This window comes from Stegodyphus dumicola, chromosome 8 (assembly GCF_044657685.1).
Source record: "Stegodyphus dumicola isolate Sdum_Otavi_A_Nest chromosome 8, ASM4465768v1".
NCBI classification, from domain to species: domain Eukaryota; kingdom Metazoa; phylum Arthropoda; class Arachnida; order Araneae; family Eresidae; genus Stegodyphus; species Stegodyphus dumicola.
The window spans coordinates 71,949,504-71,973,207 of record NC_140775.1 but is presented as its reverse complement, the minus strand read 5'-3'; the positions used below and the strand labels follow the sequence as shown (position 1 = coordinate 71,973,207).

The 23,704-nt window shown below is 34.2% G+C and overlaps 1 protein-coding gene across 1 annotated transcript in view; it reads right to left on the bottom strand.

Moving 5' to 3' along the window:
* LOC118195810 (acetyl-coenzyme A synthetase, cytoplasmic-like) overlaps positions 1 to 23,704 on the bottom strand; it is a 105,354-nt gene that overhangs the window by 49,786 nt on the left and 31,864 nt on the right. The window contains exons 2-7 of the mRNA XM_035367143.2: positions 21,469 to 21,560; positions 12,092 to 12,195; positions 11,731 to 11,803; positions 11,307 to 11,382; positions 11,004 to 11,121; positions 4,206 to 4,321 (exon numbers count right to left, since the gene is read on the bottom strand). Coding sequence (XP_035223034.1) covers positions 4,206 to 4,321; positions 11,004 to 11,121; positions 11,307 to 11,382; positions 11,731 to 11,803; positions 12,092 to 12,195; positions 21,469 to 21,560 — 579 coding nt within the window. The remainder of the gene's footprint in view (positions 1 to 4,205; positions 4,322 to 11,003; positions 11,122 to 11,306; positions 11,383 to 11,730; positions 11,804 to 12,091; positions 12,196 to 21,468; positions 21,561 to 23,704) is intronic.

Sequence of the window (23,704 nt, the reverse complement as noted above, 5' to 3'; positions counted from 1 at the left end):
ATCGGTATCGATTTATTGGGCCCTTTCCCAAAAAGTCAGTTAAACAAAAGTCGCTATCTCCTTGTTATAGTTGATCATTTTAGTAAATGGACCGAAATTGTTCCCTTAAAACGAGCCTCCGCGAAATTAGTTACCGATTCTATTTTAAATAAATATATTTTAAAATACGGGGCGCCCCTAAAAGTTATATCGGATAATGGTCCTCAATTTGTAAGTAATATATTTGAAGACATGTGCCAAAAACTGGGCATACGTCATTTAAAAATGGTCCCGTATCGGCCGCAATCAAATATAGCGGAACGGGTCAACAGAAATATAGTGAAAATTATCCGTAGTTATGTTAAAAATTTTCATAAAAGCTGGGATAACTATGTCAATGAATTTGCTTTCGCCCTTAGGACCGCAAAACATGATACAACGGGAAAAACTCCTGCTGAGTTATTTCTAGGCAGAAAGATTATAACACCGTTAGATAAACTATTTTATGTGCAACAAAGAGCCCCAGAATTTAAAATGGGTGATATAGAAAAACTAATAAAAGAAGCAAAAAAGAATACAGAAGTAGCACAAAGAAAACAAAAATTGTATTATGACTTGAAACGACGGGGAGTAACTTATAAAGTAGGGGATGAAGTACTAAAAATTAAGCATTCACTTTCTTCAGCACCAGAAGATAAAACTGCCAAATTTTTCCCACGCTTTGAAGGACCATATGTTATAGAAAAAATAACTCACGCTGTTGTAGTATTAAAGGCAAGAAATGGTGAAACCTGTTCCGCAAACATTGACCAGATAAAACCATTCTATGACCGTAATAAAATGCAAATCTTTTCAGATCTTTTGCAGGATCCGGTACGGCAGACACCGCAGGTACAAGTTCCAGAGGTGGGAAAACGACAAGTACAAGGGCAAGCCAATGAGAGACAGAAGCAAGTGAAAAGAAAATTGCCCCGCGGAAAAATTGAAGGTACAAAGAAAAAGAAGCCGTTCCACCGTCCATAAAACAGAGTTCACGAACACCCCCAGAATGAAGAAGGGAGAAGGACGACGTATGTGGAAAAGACCGGGAGAAAGGACGGCAACTATAACCCGGCTGTGAAACGGAAGATTGACTCATCCGACAGAACTCTCCGCAGCAAAAGTCGCCGAACTGCGGAAGGGCCATCAGCGGCGGAGGAAAAAGTACAAGAAAAATTTGAACGGCCAACAACGAGGTCCAAGCAGGATCACGACAGAAGTTTCCCGGTTCCACCAAGACCAGCTGCCTTCAAACGGCCAAGACCACAAGCAGAGGACAGAAGGAAGATGTTCAAGGGTGGCCGTAGTGGTGAAAAACGGAAGCTTCCAGAGGAAAGCACTGAAGGGCGAGCCCGTACAAGAAGGAGGATCAACCAAGCTACGGTCTGCAGCACCTTTAAAGACTGGGCCCAGAAAAGGATGTCTGAATATTACAAAGATAAGTAAAATTTTGTGTTACTTTACAAACTTAAGTTAATCTTTCATTCTTACTGCAAGTGGCAGATTTGAAGAAGTTTTACCTCATGCGAGGTCTACCTTTATCGCCAAAAGGGCGAGAAATGAGTTGTGACCGATTTTCTTATTATGTTTTTCAATTACTCGCGCGTAAAACTAAAGTTGATGTATAATAGCGTTGTATAAAGACTTAAATATTGTAAAAAGTTATTGTATAAATTTTATTTAAAACATTCTAACAAGAAAGAAGTTTTAGTCTGAAAGACTTTTTGAAATGTAGTATTATTTCAATGTAGAAAGAATTGGCACTTGCTTTGAAAAGAATAGAAGTTAACAATGTACTACTAATGTATGTTTTCAAATGTGTAAAATTAACGGCATCTTGATATGTTCTTGTATACATGTGAACTGTTATTTTGAATGTTTAGAAATAACGTGATATGGTAAAAGTGAAAGTAATGTTAAAAAATTTGTTATTCGTGTGACTGTAAAGATTAAATCATGGTGAATATGTGTTAAAGGTTGAATGATGTAGTTAGGCTCTCTGACGCTACACTTTAGAGTTAGCCACTTTCAGAATAGTACCTCAGGGTCTAGAGTTGAAATTAGGGTGTGTTAAGAGGTCTCGTATGTTGAATTTTAACACGTTAGTGTTTTGATTGTAGGAGGAAGTGTTGAACACATAGACAGAAACACATTCGTGTTTGGTGTTTTTACAACACATGTCAGAGAGCACGGGGAGAGATAATTAAAATAGTCATGAATGAAATAAGAATGTTAAGAAAAGTATATTCTATATGTTATTTGCAATGTCATTCTTTAACATTTCATTAAACTAGTTTTCCTTCCAGATCTCTGGAAGGAACCAGAATTGAATAAAGCTCCTGTTTTGATGCAGTACAGATGAAAAAGAAAAAAGATTGTTGTATATTCCGGGAGCTGCTATTGTAACAAATTTCTTTCTTTTAAAATTTTCTAGTTTCTAGCTAAGTTATGTTTGTAAAAGTTTGGCCTCGCGTTAGTTTCTAGAGCTAAAAGTTTTCAACAAGGTCGTTTTAGACCTCAGTTTCAAACTAATTAACTCTGGCGGGAAGTATGTAAGGATCTTAAGTTTTACTAACGTTTATTTTATTTTAAATCTTTACTATCACTTCTTATTTTCTACTTCCGGCCAGAATTATAAGCGTGAAGGAGTTTATGCAAAGTTGTCTGGCGAACGCCAAGTATTTAAGTGTGGCCTTTTTGCCAAGCAGAAGAGAGGAAGCCGTGAGTTCGAAGCAGGCCGCTTACCTTAGAAGTTACGCAGTTGCTACTTTGCCTTCCAGGCCAGAGGTTTTAATCCTCTTGATAAATTAAACGTATTGTAGTGTTCACAGTCTCTGTGCTACATACGCTTCCTGTTATTATAAGGCCAATCTTATTCTAAAGTTAAATTAGAGTTTAGTTTTATTTTGATATCTTTTAAGTTAGACCCCAAGTGGAGGGTCATTGTATTCCGAAGTACGGAAGTCATTGTATATAAAGAAAAAAAATAAAGGGTTTTGTATACCCTTCGTCTGTATCCTGTCTACTTACTACAATTAGTGAACATAGCTTTAGTAAGCTCTCTGTTCTAGTCAGGTCATTGTATGTTTCCGAAGAAGGTTAGAAGAAACATTGAACCTGATAAACTGAATGCGACATGTTCTGCGCGCAGCAGAAATTTGCGGGGGTAGAGACAATGACGGAAATGCTCTACTGCATTTATGGTGACTAACAGTTCTTTTCTGGTGTCAGAACAGTTTCTTTTTGAGTATGAGAGGCAACGTGAAAAATGAACAATGCTGTCTCCAGGGTTCAAACTCTGAACATCCTGATGGCTATGTTCACAGCTATTTACACCACAAAGGCAAGCAGCAAGAAAAGAGAAAATTCCCTACAGTCTCCCCCACTAAAAGGGCGACTTAGGAGGATAGGGCCCAGTCATCAAATCTAGGTGTTGATAATTATCGTCCATCCCATTTTAGGTCAGTTGTAGAATTTATTATATTTTTTAAAAGCCAGGCAACTAGATAAAGCAGTAGTCCTCTTGCTGAGATTCGAACTCGGAACCTCTAATCGAAATGTTTTTTGTAACTTTAACGTTGATCGATTCAAAATTACTGTTTTTATAATTTTATATAAGGAATAACTATTTTAAAATGAAATACTGTCTACAAGTTCGATTACACAACAATGCATGCCATAATTATTACATAAAATGGAACAAGCAAATAAACAAATAAACAAAATAAATTTCTTTAAGCTTAGAATTAGAAGTTCACCAGGTAATTTACTCATATATCAATGGCGAAGTAGTTAACATTTATAATTTAGACTTTTAACACTAGAAGAAACTAATTCCCAGAGAAGACAGTGGCACCTTTTTTAACGTTATACAGCTCCTTTGTTACCCATTTTGCTAAATCGTCTGCCTTTTTATTGTCTGGAATTATTTATGGCATATTCTAGTAGATCTATCTTATTAAGACAGGGAATTTACATAGCTACTGATGTCTCAATGTATTCCAGAGAATTTTTTTATGATCTGAGTATCAAAATGAAAATTTACTATAATACTTGCTGTGAAAAATTAGTCATCAAAGACATGTCTGTTGATCCCAGAGTGCCACAAACATAAAATTAATAGATATATCTATATTTGATAAATAAAGAGATGTTATAAGTATTCACCTAATAATAAAACTAGTTACCTCGTATACAATGTAAATAAAGTATGTTCTGCATCTACCCATACGGGTTCGCAGATTTCGGAAGCTCGTTCCATTTCTAGATGCCACCAAACATCGACTTCTGGGTCCCAGGACACCTAAAATTAAATATGTCCTTCACTGATAAGATTCAAAGTAGGAAGAAACTTTCTAATAGTTCATAATAATAAAATACTAACAGATTACAGAGCAACTTGTTATTTTACGTTAATTATTAGCTTGTAATTATGTACATTGCTGCAGCTTATGTGTTGTTACTTTGTAGCTGTTATGTATTCGAGACCCTGTAGCGGATGTAAACATTCAGTATTTGAAATAGGGCTGCTTCGGTTATTGATTGTAATCTTCGAAGATCAATGATGAGAGCTTGCTTGTTTTTTGTTCGAGCTCCTTCTCAGTTATTAAATAATATACTAACTAATATTAACTATAATCTCTTTAACATTTTCCTCTCAAGTTTTGATTGATAACATCCCATGTTTTGAAATCTGAAACTTTCACATCCTTATTTATCTCTTTCCAAAGTTTTGACGAGACTTTGAGGACATGCAAGTTAAAAATATTTCTATTCGACACACACATTACTATATAAATATCCATGCATCAATACGGATTATGTAAATAATGTAAACATACGCCCTAATTTCAGTAAATGTATATGTAATCATTATACTCATGATATCAAACTTTATTACACTAAAATAGAGGCAGGCTCACCAAGCCTTTTTTTAATTATATTTCGCAATTGCTCAATCTGTTCAACTTTTCCAATATGGTGGACATCTATGGAATAAACGGTTTCATCTTATATGCGTGCAAATATATCTCGGTCAAACAGAGACACAGTATCTATGATGCTTCAGCGTTGATGCTGGAAATTTGTAAACACTGGATTCACAAAGAAAATAACTTTGACAACATTTACAAGAAAAAGTCGCATCTGTTTTATTTCAAAGTTTGACGTGGTTACCTCATTACGAGCCTTTTTTCTTCTTGCAAGTTCCATGAGATTTTGACTGAGATAATTTTGCAAATGGTTTAAAAAATGGTCTCTATGATAATGAGTGATAATTATCTTGTTGAAGGAAGTAATTATCGCGGTTTTTATTCACTAATCTTCATTATTATCAACCAACCTTCCAAGCATGTTCAAGTAAACTTCCCTAGTGTCCTACAGATTGCTTTATTTGCCTCATCCGCAGAGGTGAAACATATCGAATGTTTATCAAAAAAATTTAATGATTTCAATGTGTTTATCAAAATGAATTAACGACTATTTCAGTGAAATAAAGTTTGATACCTACTGCATAGTTTTATTTGTGATGAATCATTTAAATATTTCACCAACATATTAATAATTTTATGTTATATCGTATTATAAAATATTTCACATAAATTATTTTCATTAAAAAAGTTTAACATTAATTTAGAAGCAATATTTAAAAGGCTTTGAGGGATTTGATGACATTTGCTTTTGAGCTTCATGAATTCCCAAGACAGCTCAAACTGCAAATTTTGTGCTGCTATACTCTCTGTATTAGGAATATTAGGTAATGGTATCAGAAGAGAATATCCAAAGAGATCAGCATAATATTTTGACACTTAAGAATACTAATAATTATCTTGAATTACAAACCTTTGGAGTACCAGGATTCTAAAGGTTTCTAATTCAAGATAACTGTGGGGATTTATGTGATTATCCTCAGTTAAGGGGCATGAGAAAGTGTAATGATTTGGATTTCCCTGTTTCCCGCATATACATATGTCGGAGTTTGCATAGAAATATGTTGGGAAAGGGTGATGTCCTTTTATATAGTAATTTAGTGAAGTATGGAGATTGGAAGCTTACAATGGGAATGAAATTTCTATGTGAGGTCTTCCCTATGAAGCGTTATCCATAAATCTTGCCAATATTTTGAAGCAAATCAATATCTGAAATTTGAACGAGACCATGGAAGGATGATTTCAGCACTATCTTGATTAAGAGCTGCTCTTGAATTTTTAAAAAAACGTTTTAGCGCTCTTGAAATTACTGGAAACATTGGTAGAATACCATATTTAGTATCTGTTACTTAGTTTTAGATAGCTTGAATTGTCTGAAAATGTTGACTTCATATAACCATCTTTATAAGTAAGAAGAGGTCAAAGGTTTGTTCTGGTGAATAAGTTATAACCTAACAGGAATCTGGTTTGGATCAAGAAATCTCTGCTTCTTTGTTCAAACCTTTTTTTGATCAAAATGCAAAGAAACACAAACTGTTGAAAGATACTTTTACTTTCGCTAGACGAATTACACTGTTCCCGGTTGTTTTTAACACACAAATTCAATTATCACAAGTTTCAAACATATGATATGTGCTATCTTTATTAAATGCATTAATATTAAAACGACAGTATTTTTAAGAGATTGCAAAATCTTAATGGAATCAGTTAAAAAAGTATATATTAAGAACGTAAACCTTGTACAAAAGATAGACAGTTCTATATCTTCTGTTCTACTGTGCCGATTAACGAAATTTAACTCACGTTTTTCATGTTTCGAAAAGCGCGACTTGGGCTATATATTAAATTGATACATAGTAATCTTTCTAACTTAGGAATTTGGGCACAACATCTGACTTCTTCTGGAGTAACATATCCATTTTTCCCATATTTCGATCCTACGATTCAAATAATGCCAAAGTGCCAAGTTTTGTGAAAGTCGTCGAGTAGTTTTTAAAAAATTAACTCTCAAAATTTTAGCTTTTTGATGTTAATTCAATTTGGTATATATTTATTATCTCTTTTTTATTACACTTACTTGATTCCTTATTTCACAGTTCGAAATTTAGGTTTAATCTAAATAAAATTCGCTGATATTTTCTGATTTATTTTCTTAATTTATATTTTAGTAATTTTATAAATTTCTCGGAAAAAAAGTGTTTGAATTGTAACTTACAAAATTTTCACCTTAAAATAGATTTATTTGTAGGCATACCTGAAAAAATTAGAGTTTTTTATTTAACATTTCAAAATCTACATGGGAATTTATATACTGGTTGTTCTGAAATTTACTACTAACGATAATAACGCCAAAAATGCTTTACGAATTTTGTTAAATTTATTTGAAAGAATGAATGACACACTTTGAAAGGAAAATAGGCTACTATAAATTAAGAATTTGGGCAAGTGAATTATTCTTAGCGAAAACTAAAAAAATGCTCCAAAATAAATTTTTCGGTAAATTTTCAATCAAATTTTATAAAATTTAATATTTGAGCATAATATGAGTCGTAAAATGTGAAAAAAAAATCGATATGTTATTTCAGAGAAAGTCCGATTTTGTGTCAAAATATCTATGTTAGAACAAAGTTATATATAAATGTAACACACATCATAAGTCGCGCTTTTGAGACATGAAAAACGCAAGTTAAATTTCGTTAGTTGGCCCAGTAGAACCGGAGATATAGAAGTGTCTCATTATCCATATCCTAATAATAAAAGGCACATTACACAGATATGTTTTTAAACACTGAGAAAAATTGTAAAGACGAATATACGGATAAGGATATAGTATCCAAAAACAATGCAAAAGATTTTGAGATTTTTAAACCTAAATGTCACTTAAAAAAAGAAGCAGCAGACTGTATTAATAGCATAACTTTATTAAAAAATGTACAGCTGCATATTTTAGTTTCTACAGATATGTTTCTGTAGATTTAGTTTCTGTAAATGGGAAAATGAAACATTTCAGAAGACATAATCTGTTATTTTTATGATCAAGGCTTTAAGATAATGTATTACCTGAATTTATGAAACAGAACTAGTGAAATGAATGAGGAGTAGTACGTTTTGACGCTAACCTTGAGCAAGAAACATTATGGTAATTATGTTAGACAAATGATACTTTTGATTAATGGTATTAACCTTACCATTAGTCAAGCATACTGGTTATTTATAAGGCTTCAGAATTTTGATTTTCAAATTAGGATACATTAGATAGCTCCTCTGGAAAAGGGCGGAAAATGTAAAATTTAAAATGAGAGCTCATTGCATAATTTTTCAAAATCTTTTATTAACCCTTTGAGTGGTACGGTGTTTTGGATCTGTTCATGAAGATTTGAATTGAAAAGACTTCTGTGAGCTAAATTTTTATAATTACTTATTTTAGTCTCTATTTTCAAAAACTTCCATTCTCTAAGATATTTACATTATTAAAGAAAGTATGAACGCAAAATATTTTAAATTATAATTTAATATATACGAAATGGTTTTAAATATCATGACCGGATAAAGGCTGTTAAGCAAAATATTGTATTGGCTCTGGTTTTGTACTGGAATGGTTAAAATTGTTATCGAACAATTACACACTTTCTCAAGGTAGGAAGTCATTAGCGTGTATTATAACAAACTTTTGCATCAAATACTGTTATTTGTATCATCATAAAGTATATATGTAAATATTTGTATCACCATAGATTACGTAAATATTTGCTTTATTTTCTATTATTTTAAATTTATATAAGTTTGTTTTGCATTTACACAAATAAGTTTGCTATTGCATTTTATAAAATGTTGTGGATATAGCCATTCACAGGTTGTTAATTATTTACGGTAGAACTAAGAATGTGGCTTTTCAAATTTGAAAACCTTGATATTTAATTGATAAAATCAACGAAAATATTGCACAAATTTGAGGCTTTTTGAAGCGTAATGCTCATACAATGAACCGAAAGAGAGAAAAAGAAATTTCTGTATTACTTCATCTGCCAGCTTTATAAGGAAGCTAAGCACCTCTTCGAACTAAATTAATGTTTTATAATCCAGTATTAATTGTACTTATTTCAACCTATATTATTAAGCGCTTTTACGTTTCATATTTTTAATGCATAGGGCATACTTCGATACTGTTGATTTTGGAAATTGCTGATTTCAAAATTTTACAGAACTTTTTGGTGATATCTTCAACTAGAGCCGCCTTTTATTATCTCTAGCATCAGTTATACATCCCCCACGAGTACAGTAAAGTACATCCGATCACGAGAACAGACTTGACCTCAAATAGAAGAAACTTGACTGCTAGGAAGAGAAGTTCATGTCATTGTGAGAAGAAAAGCAGAACACCTCTCCAAAGATGCAAAAGAGTGAATCCAAATTCCATTATTATTAAGTATTCGCCTTTAGTCCCAATTTACCTGAAGTAAGATGCTGATATCGTTCCACACCACGTGATGCAAGCTTGGCCAAATCTCCTCTCGTAATAGATTACATTGAGTGAAAAACTTCGAACTTTTTTAAAAGTCACAGTCTTCTTGCAATTACAATGTTGATTCCGAAAAAATACGAATCCCAAGTGAAAACAATAATTTAGTTTACGAAAAATTAAGTGAACCATAATGGCACAGTTAAATATGATTTCAAGCTGTTAATTAGTCAGTAAGTAACAAAAAATTTTCTTGACGACTAACTTTGCTGAGCTTCGAAATAATATGAAATATTAAAATGAGCTCTTTTTATACTTAATTGAAAATCTGGTTATTCCCTTTTGAGATCAAACTGGCTATACCTTTGTCAGTGCAATGTAAAAGTTATCAAAGATTCTGATAATGACGCTATTTAGTTGTTTATTGAAATAGGACGTAGGTAAATATGTGCCAACTTTTAAATTAAGAAGAAACTCAATGGGAATAAGGGATCCATTTCATGTAGAAAATTGTACCTAACAGGCAAACGGAAAACGAGTATATGAGCATGCGGCAAATATGACTCACGCAACGCTCAAAAACACATTCCTTTCCTTGTCTTCTAAATAGTTACCATTCTTTAAAACCTGTTTTAATAGCAATGGCAATATATAAGTAAACATTTTTGGTATTATATTGGTTTAATCCAACTTAATATTTAGTAGGTAGTTTAAAAAAAAGTTTTAAGAATTTTCTCTTATCATAGAAAAATGAGAAAACAGGCGGAACTTTGTATTACCAGAATCAACCTTTCACATTGGAGAAGTGATTCTCTGTCATCATTTGATTTGATGCAATAACTCGAGAACTGACTCTCGATCCCCACTTGGTTTGATGCGATAATTTGAGCGGTAACGATGTTTTATTTACGTTTGGTTGGGCAATATCGTTTTATAAGTGTATTCAACAATCTATGCGCATAAAACAGCTGCCAATTTTAAATCTGAAATACTTTTTTTAGATTTATTATTATATATGCGTCTTCAACGCTAGTTCAAACTTGACAGTCGTGAAATAAGAATATTATTTTCAAAGTTAAACATGGAATCTGATGAAGGAATGAGTTCAAGTGAAGGTGAGTTCGATTTTTCGTTGAGGAAGAACGAATTGCGTACATGCATTGACCACTTGATGATAGAGAAGAGGAAAGTAGCGGTGAAGATAGTGATGAAATAGAGGTGTAAGAAGGCGAAAAATGAGTGTGAAAGCGACAGTGATTACTTAGAAGATTCAGAATGGATAATGTGCATAGAATACGAATAAATACCGCAACGAATATCATTGGAAAGGTCCAAAGTACCGAAGGTATTTTCAGACATAAAAGAATTAATAGAAGTCAGCTGTAAGAAATTCACCATTTATGTGGAAAATAGCCTCGAGTTGTTGGTTCTCCAAAATGCCTCGAGTGAGCGAAAAGTGCCTCCAGTGGAAAGCGTAAGTGTCTGAGATATCACATGTTACGTGGTGTGAACGCGAAATTTCCTTTTCACTTTATTTTGTGAAGATTGAGGTAGCTCACTGAATTTTTTATGGATATAAACACTAACACTTAGCTTACCTCTATATTATAACCATTAACCTTTCTGTTCTCATTTAGCTGTCCCTTTAAGAGTTTCTGTGTTGATAGAAGGTTCATCTGATGCTGCACAACTATTGTAGCCGTCATCTCATGGTTTCTAATTCGGAATCATAGTAAGATATCAGAAAAGGCGACAAAACAATTAGTTTCATTACATAAGAAACATAAATATATAAAGCAATATTCTTTTCTCCAAAAGAAAATTTAAAACATTGATGTACCATTTTGAAAGCAAACTGACAGATAATTTTTAGTTTAATGATAATTCTCAAAAGTCTTTACCTTTTTCGGCAGATGTCTAGTGTTTTGTCAACAATATTTTTCAAGTGCACTAACTTCTTTCCTCGCCAAACACCATCTAAAATATTCGCATTTCTTAATTTCTAAATGAGACATACACTTGTATCTCTATATAATGAAGAAGATGGTAATTTTCAATTCATAATTAAACGAAAAAGAAATTGAAATTGAAATTTACGTAACTTAATAAATACAAATATTTTTTATTACATGCAGAAAATTTATTATAATCATCTGAATGACCATGTGCAGATGTCCAATAATAAAAACATTTTTAGCTACAGTTAACAGAACAAATTCATAGAAATGGAATTAATATTGGATTACAAAACAAATTCGTTTAAGTGAATTTGCAGTTTATTATTGTCATGAAATATTTTAAATGCACTAACACATGAATACAAACCAGCAGTGACTAGTATTTTACAATTTCCATCCAGAATTCTTTCAGCGAGGGATTCGGAAGAATATCCACCAAACTGTAAAAAATACATATGAGTTACTATAATGAGTAATTTTTTTAGTATAACTAAACCAACTCGTAAAGATTCGTAAGTAAAAGGATGTGCCAAGTTTCAGAAGTAAATTCTTTTATTATTAAGTGAAATGGATAAAATTTTTGATAATGTTTAGAATGCTTGTTTTTGTTTCACGTTCCACCTATTTATCTATCAAGGCATTCTTAATATTTTTACATCATGTCATTTAATCCACAAACTTTAGAATATTAAACATTAAAAACTGTATATATGAAAAAAGGTACTTACTACTACGGAATGTATGGCTCCTATTCTAGCGCAAGCAAACATGGCTATGACAAGCTCTATGATCATCGGCATGTACAAAGCTACCATATCACCTTTCTGCACACCTAAAAAACGAATGAAAACAAATTTTATTAGGTAAAGTTGCATGAAGATGTTATTTTACTATTAAATTATAAGGTATTTCTCCCGCCTTCGTGGTGTGGTGGTCTGCACGCTGGGCCGGTATTCCAGAGGTCCGTGGTTCGATTCCTGGCGAAGGCGGTTGCTAATTTTTCATCTTGCCTTCTTCCAAAAAAAATCCTAATGTCTCAACAGTGGCGCCCTAACTAAAAGGGTGTTGGATGATGATTCTCCACACCCAGGATTTGGCGATTGGGTCCCCTAAAACTCCAGTCGCCCTTTAAAAGGGGGAGTATATAAGGTATTTTTCCCGACTTCTTGGCATGCCTTCGTGGTGTGGTCATCTGCACGCTGGGCGGTATCCTAGGGATCCGTGGTTCGATTTCCGGCGAAAGCGGTTGCTAGTTTTTCATCTTGCCTGCTTCCAAAAAAATCCTAATGTCTGTACAAAATTACTAAAACTATTAGAATTCAAAAGTGAAACTGATCCAGTAATTTGCTTTGATCTCCTAAGTGTTTCATGTCTGTACAGTTTCACTTTCATCAGTCACTTTCTTCACAACAACTTTTCGTCAATGAATACGCGATTCAAAAGTTTAAAGAATGATGAGTTTACGAATATTTATGAATTTATACGAATTTAGAATTCTTTAGTATAATACAGTTAATTAACATTGCCTTTTTTTTCATTCGGAATTTTCTTATCTTCTTTTGATAAAGAAGTCTGTAAAAACTCTTGAAAGCATTTAAGTATTTTAAGTAGCTATAGACCAATTTTTCAATTCCTTTGACACAGACTCGCATTTCTGCTAGTGATGATTACAAAAACGTCTTTTTAATCTTGAAAGATACAATTATCCATTGCTTGATTTTTTTCAAAGAGCATCCAGCTGAGCATGAAAGTGAGTCCGAGAAGAGTATTACAAAATAGCGCTATTATTGATCGGTACTTCATAGGGTGTTTCAGAAACATGGCTTCGCATCTGAGGTATATATCATGTGTTTCTGTATAATGTATATGGAAATGATTGGTGAATAAAGGCATTCTAAATCTGAAACATCGTTTGTTATTTCAAACAATAGTTATCTATCGAGCTTATATCAGGAGCCAGAGAAGGCATTGAAAATGCAGCAGGTGATAAATTACAGCTGTCCATGAACGAAAGATTGCGTTTGCAATTCCCATGCTGCATCTAATGTGAAAAGAATGATCCAGGCCAGGGGCTTCCAACAGGCTCGATATTGACACCCGGGGGGCCGAGGAAATTCTAAAGGGGTCTGTGATGTTCAAGGGGTTGATAACCGAATAGACACCAGCCTCGGGTCAGGGATCAGCCAGATCGGGATAATCAAGATTCCCATTAATTAAAAATGATTAATAAAATTCTTTATTGATATAAAGCTATATCATGTAGTGAGGAAGAAATTATGAAATAAACATAAGGGAAAAAATAAACTAACATTACTTGATGCATTTTTAAAAATCAATAATATTTTTAATAAGTAAATTTTTCATGCGATAAGGGCAATATAAAAAATTAAATTCCAGGAAAAATCACAAAGTAAAAATTGTTACCAAACCAACATTATTGACTTTTCCTCTTAACAATAAATAAATGAATTATTTTTGAATAAAGTGATTTAAGAACTAACATTTTTGACAAATATAAAAAAAATCGCACCGATACATCATGCTCAGCCATCACATGAATTAAAATCAAACTTTTCCGCTACTAGAATCTGTGATTTTGTTTTTAAAAACTTGTTTATATTTGTGAAAAAATAGTAAAACATAAATCTAATAAACAATTTTGTTCAGATTCTTAATATTCTTAATTTTTGTTCTAATTGTTGTGTGAAAGTTATTTGTGTGTGTAATTATTTGCGTTATGATTATGTTGTATGCTGTATATAATAAAGAAAAATGCAAAGGGGTCAATGAAGAATACTATTTTTTAAAAGGCTTAAATACAAGAAAAAAGTTGGAAATTCCTTATCTATGGACTAATCTAGCCAATAATGGAATAATGCTTAAAATGATCGGGAGATCGCGAGACCCCGCATACAGGAATTTAACACATTCTTAACGAAGGAAAATGGAGAGTCTAGCTGTTTACAATACAAAACAATCATACAAGAAGATCTTCTGAAAGAACTCTTAGTAGCTCTGATGAAACAACATCGGTAAGGACTAGATACATTGGAAACAGTATAGTGAAGGTGTCTACTCGGTATTGCTGTGTACTGTTTTTCAGTTTGAAGATTTGACCTTCCAGTGGCACTGCCTCATTTTTCCAAGCAATAATATTGTCACCACACCATGTAATCAAACTAACAGCCATATTTGTGGCTTACTTGTATTTTTCATGCAATATTTTTTGGCAGAACGATTTTAATCCATTCCTCTGTTATTTTATGACATACGTTGTGTCCTGTGTTCATGAAGACTGTGATAGACTACGTTATGATGTTCTATTCAAACCAACCGTTGGCCGACCATTATTTTGACTAATTCTTCTGCTTTCTCCATAAAGAATGCCTTGTGAAAAGTCATATACTTCATTAGTAAATTTGAACTATTACAGAAGAACGCTTTCAACTTCTGTGTATCTTTGCCTATTTTCATTTTGCTCGTAAACTTATTTTTTAGGGGACTTGTATATTTTAATTTTATACAGCTATTTAAGTTTATTATACTTTCCTATCTCTTCTGGCTTCAGCTTACAATTCCTTACCAGATTGAGCTTTTAGATTCGCGTTAAATGCAAATGAGAAGTAGAAAGTATTTAAGTTCCACTGACTTCAGGAGAGAGAGTTAGGATTCCTGAATAGCGCGCATTTGCCTTTTCACTACGCCTCTCTCACTGTTACTACACTCGGCTATATTACGTGCCTTTTGATAGCTTCGCTGGCTAAGTTAATATTACGGGCCAACTAGTTTAGAAATGTGTTAGCTTCGGCTAAATCTCTTTAGTTGGTCATTAGTTAGTTTTTATTTCTTAAATTTTGAGTTTAAGCCCAAGTGGGGTGCTTTGTTGTACGCCCTGAGAAAGGCGCCAGCTGTAAATCTTTATTTTGAACAAATAAAGGGTAATTAACACTTCTTGAGTTTATGTTTTTGTTCTTGGACTTAAACTATTATTCGCTTAGTAGTTCACTAGGTTCTTCGACATTACATTTAACAAGAAAAAAGCGAGGAATCACACAAACAGATATATGTTATTACAGCAATTATGTTTTTGTGTGATCTATAGTAGGTTCTGAATTTCTAAGCATCTCTTGCTGATTGGAGTTGGAAAGGGAATCGTAGCAGTTGAGACAATTGCTTTTTATTTATTAAGTCAAAATTTTATCATTTAATTATTTTGGTTCTTTTAATAACAGACTGTTTTATCTTTCAGCAAATGAATTTATTTAATGAGCAGTTAGTCCGAAAGACACATATATGCCGTGAGCATATTTCCCCTCTTCTTTGACTCTGCCCAACTAAACCAAATACTTTTCGGCTGGCAAAAGCCTATCGCAGCCAATCCATTGCATTTTTCAACTAGTACTGCAATCAATTCTAAGAAAACTTGTTCATATCAACATATCACGTAATTTTTTCGAAAGTGAGAAAGGAAAATGTGGAGCATTTTTTTTTATGATTCTGGGTGAAAATGTAAAGATGGAGATGTTTTTAAGAATATAATTTATTTGTTTTGGCTTATTTAGCAACGGCAAAGGACTCGAGGGCTATTTGCCTAAGGAGAGGGATGCCTTCGTGCGGGACTTTCTAAGGAAAACTGGCTGTATACACGTTACACATGAATATAATCGGTTATGATGACATTATAAAATGATTTCGATTATCTTTAATGATTCTTAATGGCAGATAATCTTTAATGATTTTGCTTTGATTTAATTTTGGTTTTTGGAAATTTGATGGTGACAGGCGACTGATTATGTTAACCAGGAATTTTTGTAATCGGCAATGACTGCACACTAAGAAATTAATAAATGAAATGTGAGAAATGAATCAAACTTCCGTAAAAGCAAGCACATTTCAAAGAGAGTTAAAAGATCAGGTTTTATGTGGTTAAATTCGACATAAAAAATACTAAATTGCGAATAAAAAGTTTAGTCAAATAAGTACAACTGTAGAGACATTAGGTATATTTTGGAAGCAGGAGAATTGAAAAATTAGCAACGCCTTCGCCGGGAATCGAACCGCGGACCTCTGGAATAGGCACCCAGCGTGCAGACACCACACTACGAAGGCATGTCAAGAAAGCGGGAGAAATACCTTATACGTTCCCCCTTTTAAAGGGCAACTGACGGTTTTTTAGGGCACCCAATTGCCAAATCCTGGGTGTGGAGAATCATCATTTGACAATCTTTTAGTTCGGGTGCCACTGTAGAGACATTAGAACTCCAAATAGCTGAAACAAAATCTCAAATACTGCTGATTCCTAAAAAAGGGGGCACACTCGCACGCCAACCAAGAATAACGCTCAACGGCCAAAGACTCCGCATTAAGCGAGAACTAAAGTACCTGGGCATAACTTTTGATGATAAACTAAATTGGATCCCTCACGTGCTGGAGCTTAGGAAACGAACAGCACAGATTGCCATCAAGCTCAAGTTGATGAATGGTTACAGATGGGGACTTAACCCCCATTTACTCAAGACCCTGTATATGACAGTCACTGAGAAAATAGTAACATATGGAGCTGCAATATGGGCCTCTCCGATGCAAGGACGCAAAATAAAATATCTACAGAGTATACAAAGGCCGTTTCTGCTCAACATTACTAAAGCTTTTAGAACATCTCCAACGAATGCACTCAATGTCCTGGCCGGATTGCCCCCTCTTTACATAAATGTGGAAAAAGAGGCAGCCTACCAATTGGTGAAGCAGCTTAGCCGCCCTGCGGTGTTTGGTGACCATACTTTTACGGCAGATAACCTAGAACGGGAGTCCAATCGCCTCCACACACACCCGTCGACGCAAGGCCAAGGCGTGCACATTAATATTAAGCAAAACACAAGAGCTACGGACAATGATATCGTATTCTACACAGATGGCTCAAAAACTGACGAGAATGTTGGCTGTGCATACATCGCATTTCGGCAACAACAACCAATACGCCAATGGAAAGGACACTTGGAATCCAGAAACAGTGTTTTTCAAAGCGAAGCCGCAGCCATTTATCACGCAATAAACACTATTACCCAATATCGACATCAAAACAGTTTTATAATAACAGACAGTCTGTCAGCATTATATGCTATATTAAATCCTATGCACGGCTCCCCCATAATTGCAGCAATTCAAGAACAACTCTCTTTTCACAAGACCTTAAAAATCAACCTAGAATGGACAAAAGCGCATATTGGCAACCTTGGGAATGAGGCCGCAGATCGGCTCGCAAAAGAAGCAGCCCAAAATAATGATGAGGAGACACTGCAAATTCCATGGCCCACCTCATATCTAAAAAAGAGCTTGAAACAGGTCGCTTTCTCACTGTGGCAAGAGGCATGGAACAACGATGAGACAGGACGTCGTGCGTATGCGCATCTGCCAAAGGTTGATCCAGAACGTCTAATAGTAAATCCACAACTGGTCTACTATATTACCGGGCATGGCCCGTTCCCAGTCTACTTTGAAAGATTCGGCAAGACGACTACCTCCTTATGTTGCTGCGGTGAACTGGGAACGCCAGAACACTATGTCGAAAAATGCTCACTAACGGAGGATCTACACATCTCGTTCCCAGAGACAAACAGATTAGCCTTCAGCAGGTTCATAATTAAGCAGCGACATCTCAAACGCAGCATTACAAAAATTGTTGACAAGCTTATGGGCTTAGGAACAAACCTATGCCAAGTGTAAACCATTTAAGAGTACTTAGTGCATCATGCAACATTCCCATACCAGCTAAAGGGAGCTCACTGGCAGCATTATATAATTGTAACTGCACATATGAATGGCTCTAACTTATTATGTATGCAGCAGTAGTATACAAGTACTTTGTCTTCATAAAACGCAGTAATGGCAGCATCTGTAATCACAGTCAGCAGCATCATATGTACACATGAAATACCAAATGTATGCTTTATGTACTCCTATATTCTGCCACCAATGCACTGTTATCTTCGTATTTTTGTAACGCCAGTCTGCAATTTCACTATACGTATTAAATTTGCAATGCGTATTTCCTCCCGGTATTTAATTCAATAATCATGTATATAACTCACTATCTCGTATCAGTATAATCTCACCCTCTCTATGTTTCAATATCACCGCACTATGCATCTCAAGTCTGTAATTTATATACGCCATTATTACACACTCCTATATCCTGTCACCAAGTGAACTGTTTTGTTTATGTATTCTTGTAGCGTCTGTCTGCATATCTTGCTACGTATTTAACATTATAATACGTATTTCTCTCCCATATTTAATTCAGTAATCCTGTATATAATTTATTATCTTATATCAGCATAATGTCACCCTTTCTATGTATTTCAAATTTGTAATTCATATATCCTCCTTGTATAACTCAGTAATCCGGTATCTAATTTAGCATCTTGCATCAGTATAAACTCACAAGGTACTTCATGTCACATTTTATTCAGTAACAGCATGTTTCATGTTTCAGTATGTTCAGTTTCCCATGTTTCTCTGTCTTTCAAATATCAGTATAACATAAGTATTAGTATCAGTATCTTATTTCAGTATATCCTCATTATGTTACCCTCGTGTTTCAGAATGCTCAGATACAATGTGCTTTACTATGTACCTCAAGCACCAGTATAACCTTTCTATACAATTCAATATTGACATATGTATATCTCTCCTGGATATAATTAAGTATTCCGTATATAACTCAGTACTTTGTAGCAGTACATTATGTATTTCACGTATTAGAATGTACAATTATAGTATGTTATATGTTTCAGTATGTTCAGCATTTCCTGTTCCAACATGTTTTTCAAGTCTCAGTACAATCTCACTATGCCTTCTATGTTTGTTATACAAATATCTCTCTTGTATATAATGCAGCAATCCTGTATATAATTCAGTATCTTATATCAGTATAATCTTACCATGCATTTCACGTTCCGGTATGCTCTGTTATAGTATGTTTTCTGTCTCAGTACGTACAGTATTTCATGTTTCATCAGGTATCTCGTGTAATTAGCGTAATCAGTAATATCTCACTATATATTTCATGTTTCAATATGCTCAGTCATAGTATGCTCATGTTCAGTATGTACAGTATTTAATGTTTCACCATGTATTTCAAGTCTCAGAAGTATCTGTATAACCTCATTATGTATATCATATCTTAGTATGTTCAGATACAGTAAGTGTCATAATTCAATATGTATAATACTTCCTGTTTCAATATGTATTTTGAGCATTAGCATAATCTTACTATGCATTACATGATTCTATACCATATTGTACTCCAATATATAATTTAGTAATCTGGTATATAATTCAGCAACTTGTGCATACTAATGTCTGATAATTCAGCCTGCAGCAGCAGTGATGACCCTTGTTTAGCCATGTCATTTTCTACAATATTTGTAAAATAATTTCCCAGTGGCCGCAAGGGTATAGCTGATGCAATGTGGCCTGCATCAGACGCTGGGTTTCAGTGGTCGGTGCGAGGCGTTTTTGTGGACTCAGTGACCTTGGCACGTTTCACTAGACACAGGTGGACGTGGCGCTATACCAATTAACCCTAATGGTAGAGGGATGGTGCCCACGTCCTCCGTCGCATGTCGCATGTAGAGACATTAGGTCTTCTTTTGAAGCAGGAAATATGAAAAATTAGCAACGCCTTTGACAGGAATCAAACGGCGGACCTCTCAATTACGCACTGAGCGAGCAGACCACCACACCACGAAGGCGGGAGAAATACCTTATATACTCCCCCTTTTAAAGGGCGACTGGGATTTTAGGGGACTCAGTCGCCAAATCCTGGGTGTGGAGAATCATCAGCCAACACCCTTTTAGTTCGGGCGCCACTCTAGAAACATTAGGTTAATTGGAAGCAGAAGAGATGAAAAATTACCAACGTCTTCGCCGGGAATCGAGCCACGGACCTCTGGAATACGCGCCTAGCGTGCAGATTACCACACCACGAAGGCATGCCAAAAAAGCCGGAGAAATATCTTATAATATGTCGAAGACCGGAGGTTACTTGAAAAGAAATAATAAGTTTGTTTTCGATTAACGGCGTCAAAAATTTTACTGGTACTTTACCAGAGAAAAAATCATCTTTACCTTTCATTCTGCTTTTAATCGTGATGGAGCTTTAGCTATATTTATGAAAAACGAAGTTCAATTTAGTACTTCTAGAACAAAAGCCGATACTCCAATGAAAGTTATGATCAGAGGTTTAACCGAAGATTCCAGCATTGACGAAATCAAAACTGAGCTGAAGTTACAATTCATTATCCATAAAGAGATAGACGCGTAACATGTGCTCATTTTGTAGGTTTATATATTAAAGAGAAGCGCAGGAGGATTAGCTGCCTAAAAGAAGGAATTCTTTTCATAGTCAGTTTCTCTTAAGTCAATAAATGAAGTATGAGTCAATTTCTCTTAAGAAGAATAAGAATTTCTCTTAAGAAGAATGAGTCAATTTCTGTTAAGACTTCTTAAGAGAAATTGACTCAATTTCTGTTAAGACTTCTTAAGAGAAATTGACTCTTACTTGCGTTTATACACTAAGAAAAATGCCAAATAAGAATTATTTCTAGTTGAGTGTATTGATGATAAAATAGGTAGCATTGTTTTTCGGCTCGCGTAACACCGTTCTGTGTATTGACAGCAATCGAAGCAGATTTTCTGATATTTTGTAATTACACGGTCAAGAACAGATATTCTGTTTATGTTACTTTAGTTTATCAGTTACAGAAAGTAGTTTTTGAAAAATATTTTTTTGTTTAATCTATTTTTGCATTGTTTCATTTTAATATTGGTTATTAGGGACATGACCAAGATAAAAAGTCAAATAAATTGTACTCATAGCTATTGCAAACAATAGCACTGCTAGGGGAAGAGAGCTCAGTATGTTTAGCAGGTTAGATCTTATAAATCTTTTAAAATGTAAAAACACCAATTGGGCTGATAATTTAAGAAGAAATCATTGCAGCATGATAAAAAAATAACGCAAACTGCAGTCGTCTCTCAAAATAAACTTAAAAAAAAAAAAAAAAAAAAAAAAAAAAAAAAAAAAAAAAAAATTGCCGCTCACCTTTACTTTTGAGAACATTAGCAAACCGACAAACTCGGCGAAGTAGTTCCCTGTAGGTAATCTTGTCGGAATCTTCAGGATCGTTACCTTCCCTAAAAAGAGGAAAACCAGATATCAATAAGAACATGGAGTATGGTAAATAATCGATAAATTAAGGAGATTGAAATGTCCAGATAATAATGCATTTAAATTTCAGATTAATTGATGTTTTATGAAGCTTTTCCTTATGAAGGATAGTTTGGTAATATGTGAAAATTTCTTAGCAACTACGAAAAATTAAAAAATAATGAAATAAGTAATGAAGGAGGACATATAACATATGAAATCATTATTGTAAAACGCTAAGTATGAAAGTGATTTGAAGTACAACGGGGAGGAGAAAGAAAAGTTCTTAACTATTGATCGATGGGATATGGAATAGGTAACTCAACCAAAATTTTACAAAGGGAGAATAATTTTGTGAAACTTATATTTACTGACCATAAATCGGCATACTTTATAATCAAATAATTGCATGTGCAATAAAACAATAGCTATGTATTCAACTGGTCTGATTCTTTAAATTGTCAAAGTTTGAATTTTAAGAGAGACGAGTCGTGCGATCCGTTAATAATATGATCCGTTGATAAAATATTTTTAGAGCATATTATATATGCTTAAATTCAGATTTAATAAAATTGATCAGAAAATTTAAAATTGGAATAGGGATCATTTTCAGAAATGCTAGAAGACGAAACGCGATCCTCATGAATTGTTGGTGATTATAAAGAAAGACGCCAATTTCCCTTGAAAAGTCAGGATTTTTCGTTGAAATCAACAATGATTCTCTTGTTTTAATTGATTAAATTTACTTTTTAAATTTATCTTTTTTAATTCCCAAATACAATTTAATTAATTACAAATTCCAATTTTTCCATAGTATCGATTTACTATTTAAATCATATTTCACATTTCCCAGGAGATTATTTTGTCAATTACATATGTTCTCTCTGTATATATATATATATATATATATATATATGTATATACACTCATGTCCAAAATTATGTTTACATGCATAAATTCACGAATTTCTCAGAAACTATGACATATAATTTAATGCATATTCGTGGAATCATACATAACATGATGACACATAAATGCAAAAGAAAAAATTGAAGATCACCTCATATGATATAAAATTTTAGCATGAAACAATAAAAATGGTAATAAAGTGTGACAAAGAGAGTTAAGAAAAAAAGGAATGATTCAGAAAAAGAATTAAGTCTTACGAATTTAATATGGAATATGATCTCCCCTGACTTGTACACACATATCACAACGTGTTTTAAGGCTGGAAATAACGTTGTTAACCACAGTTTGGGGTTAATCTCCACTCTTCCAGCAATGCCATCTTCAGAGCATTTACATCTCTAGGAGGAGGATGTATACGTGCAATTGCTCTTCCAAGGTAGTCCCATAAGTTCTCTATCGGGTTAAGGTCAGGAGAATTTGGTGGTCAAGGTATTCGCTTAATGTCTTCACTTTCAAGGAATTCATCAACGAGGTTTGCTCGATGTGGACGGGCATTATCATCCATAAATAAAATGTCAGGTCCATATGCACCCCTGAAAAGTCTTACATAAGGATCTAAGACCTCATCTCGATATATCTGGCCTGTCACAGATCCGCTGCTGAACACGTGTAGGGGCGTACGTCCATCGATCATTATTCCACCCCATACCATCACACCTCCACTACCGAAACGGTCACCTTCCACAATGTTCGAGGGATCATTTCGTGTTCCTGACTCCCTCCAGATGTAAACACGTTTAGAATCACCAGTTAAACTAAACCGCGACTCATCAGTAAAGAGAACATGGGACCATTGATGTTCAGTCCAGTTTTGATGTTCTTTACACCAATTAAAGCGATCCCTCTTTTTCTGTGAAGACAGTAAAACACATACCCTTGGCTTTCTGGCATAAAGGCCTTTTTCATTAAGCCTTCTGTATATTGTTTGCCATGATGCAACAGTTCCAGTGGCGGCTGCAAGCTCTGAACTTAACTGGCGAGCAGTAGCCTTTCTGTTACGACGGGCAGTTAATGCCAGATACCGATCTTCAGAAGCAGTTGTCATTCGTTTCCGACCTTGTCCAGGCCTCCTTACAACACTTCCATCCTTTTGAAACTGTTTCCATAGCTTAGAGATTGTCTGTCTTGAAATATTCAGACATGTGGCTGTTTCCATGATTGA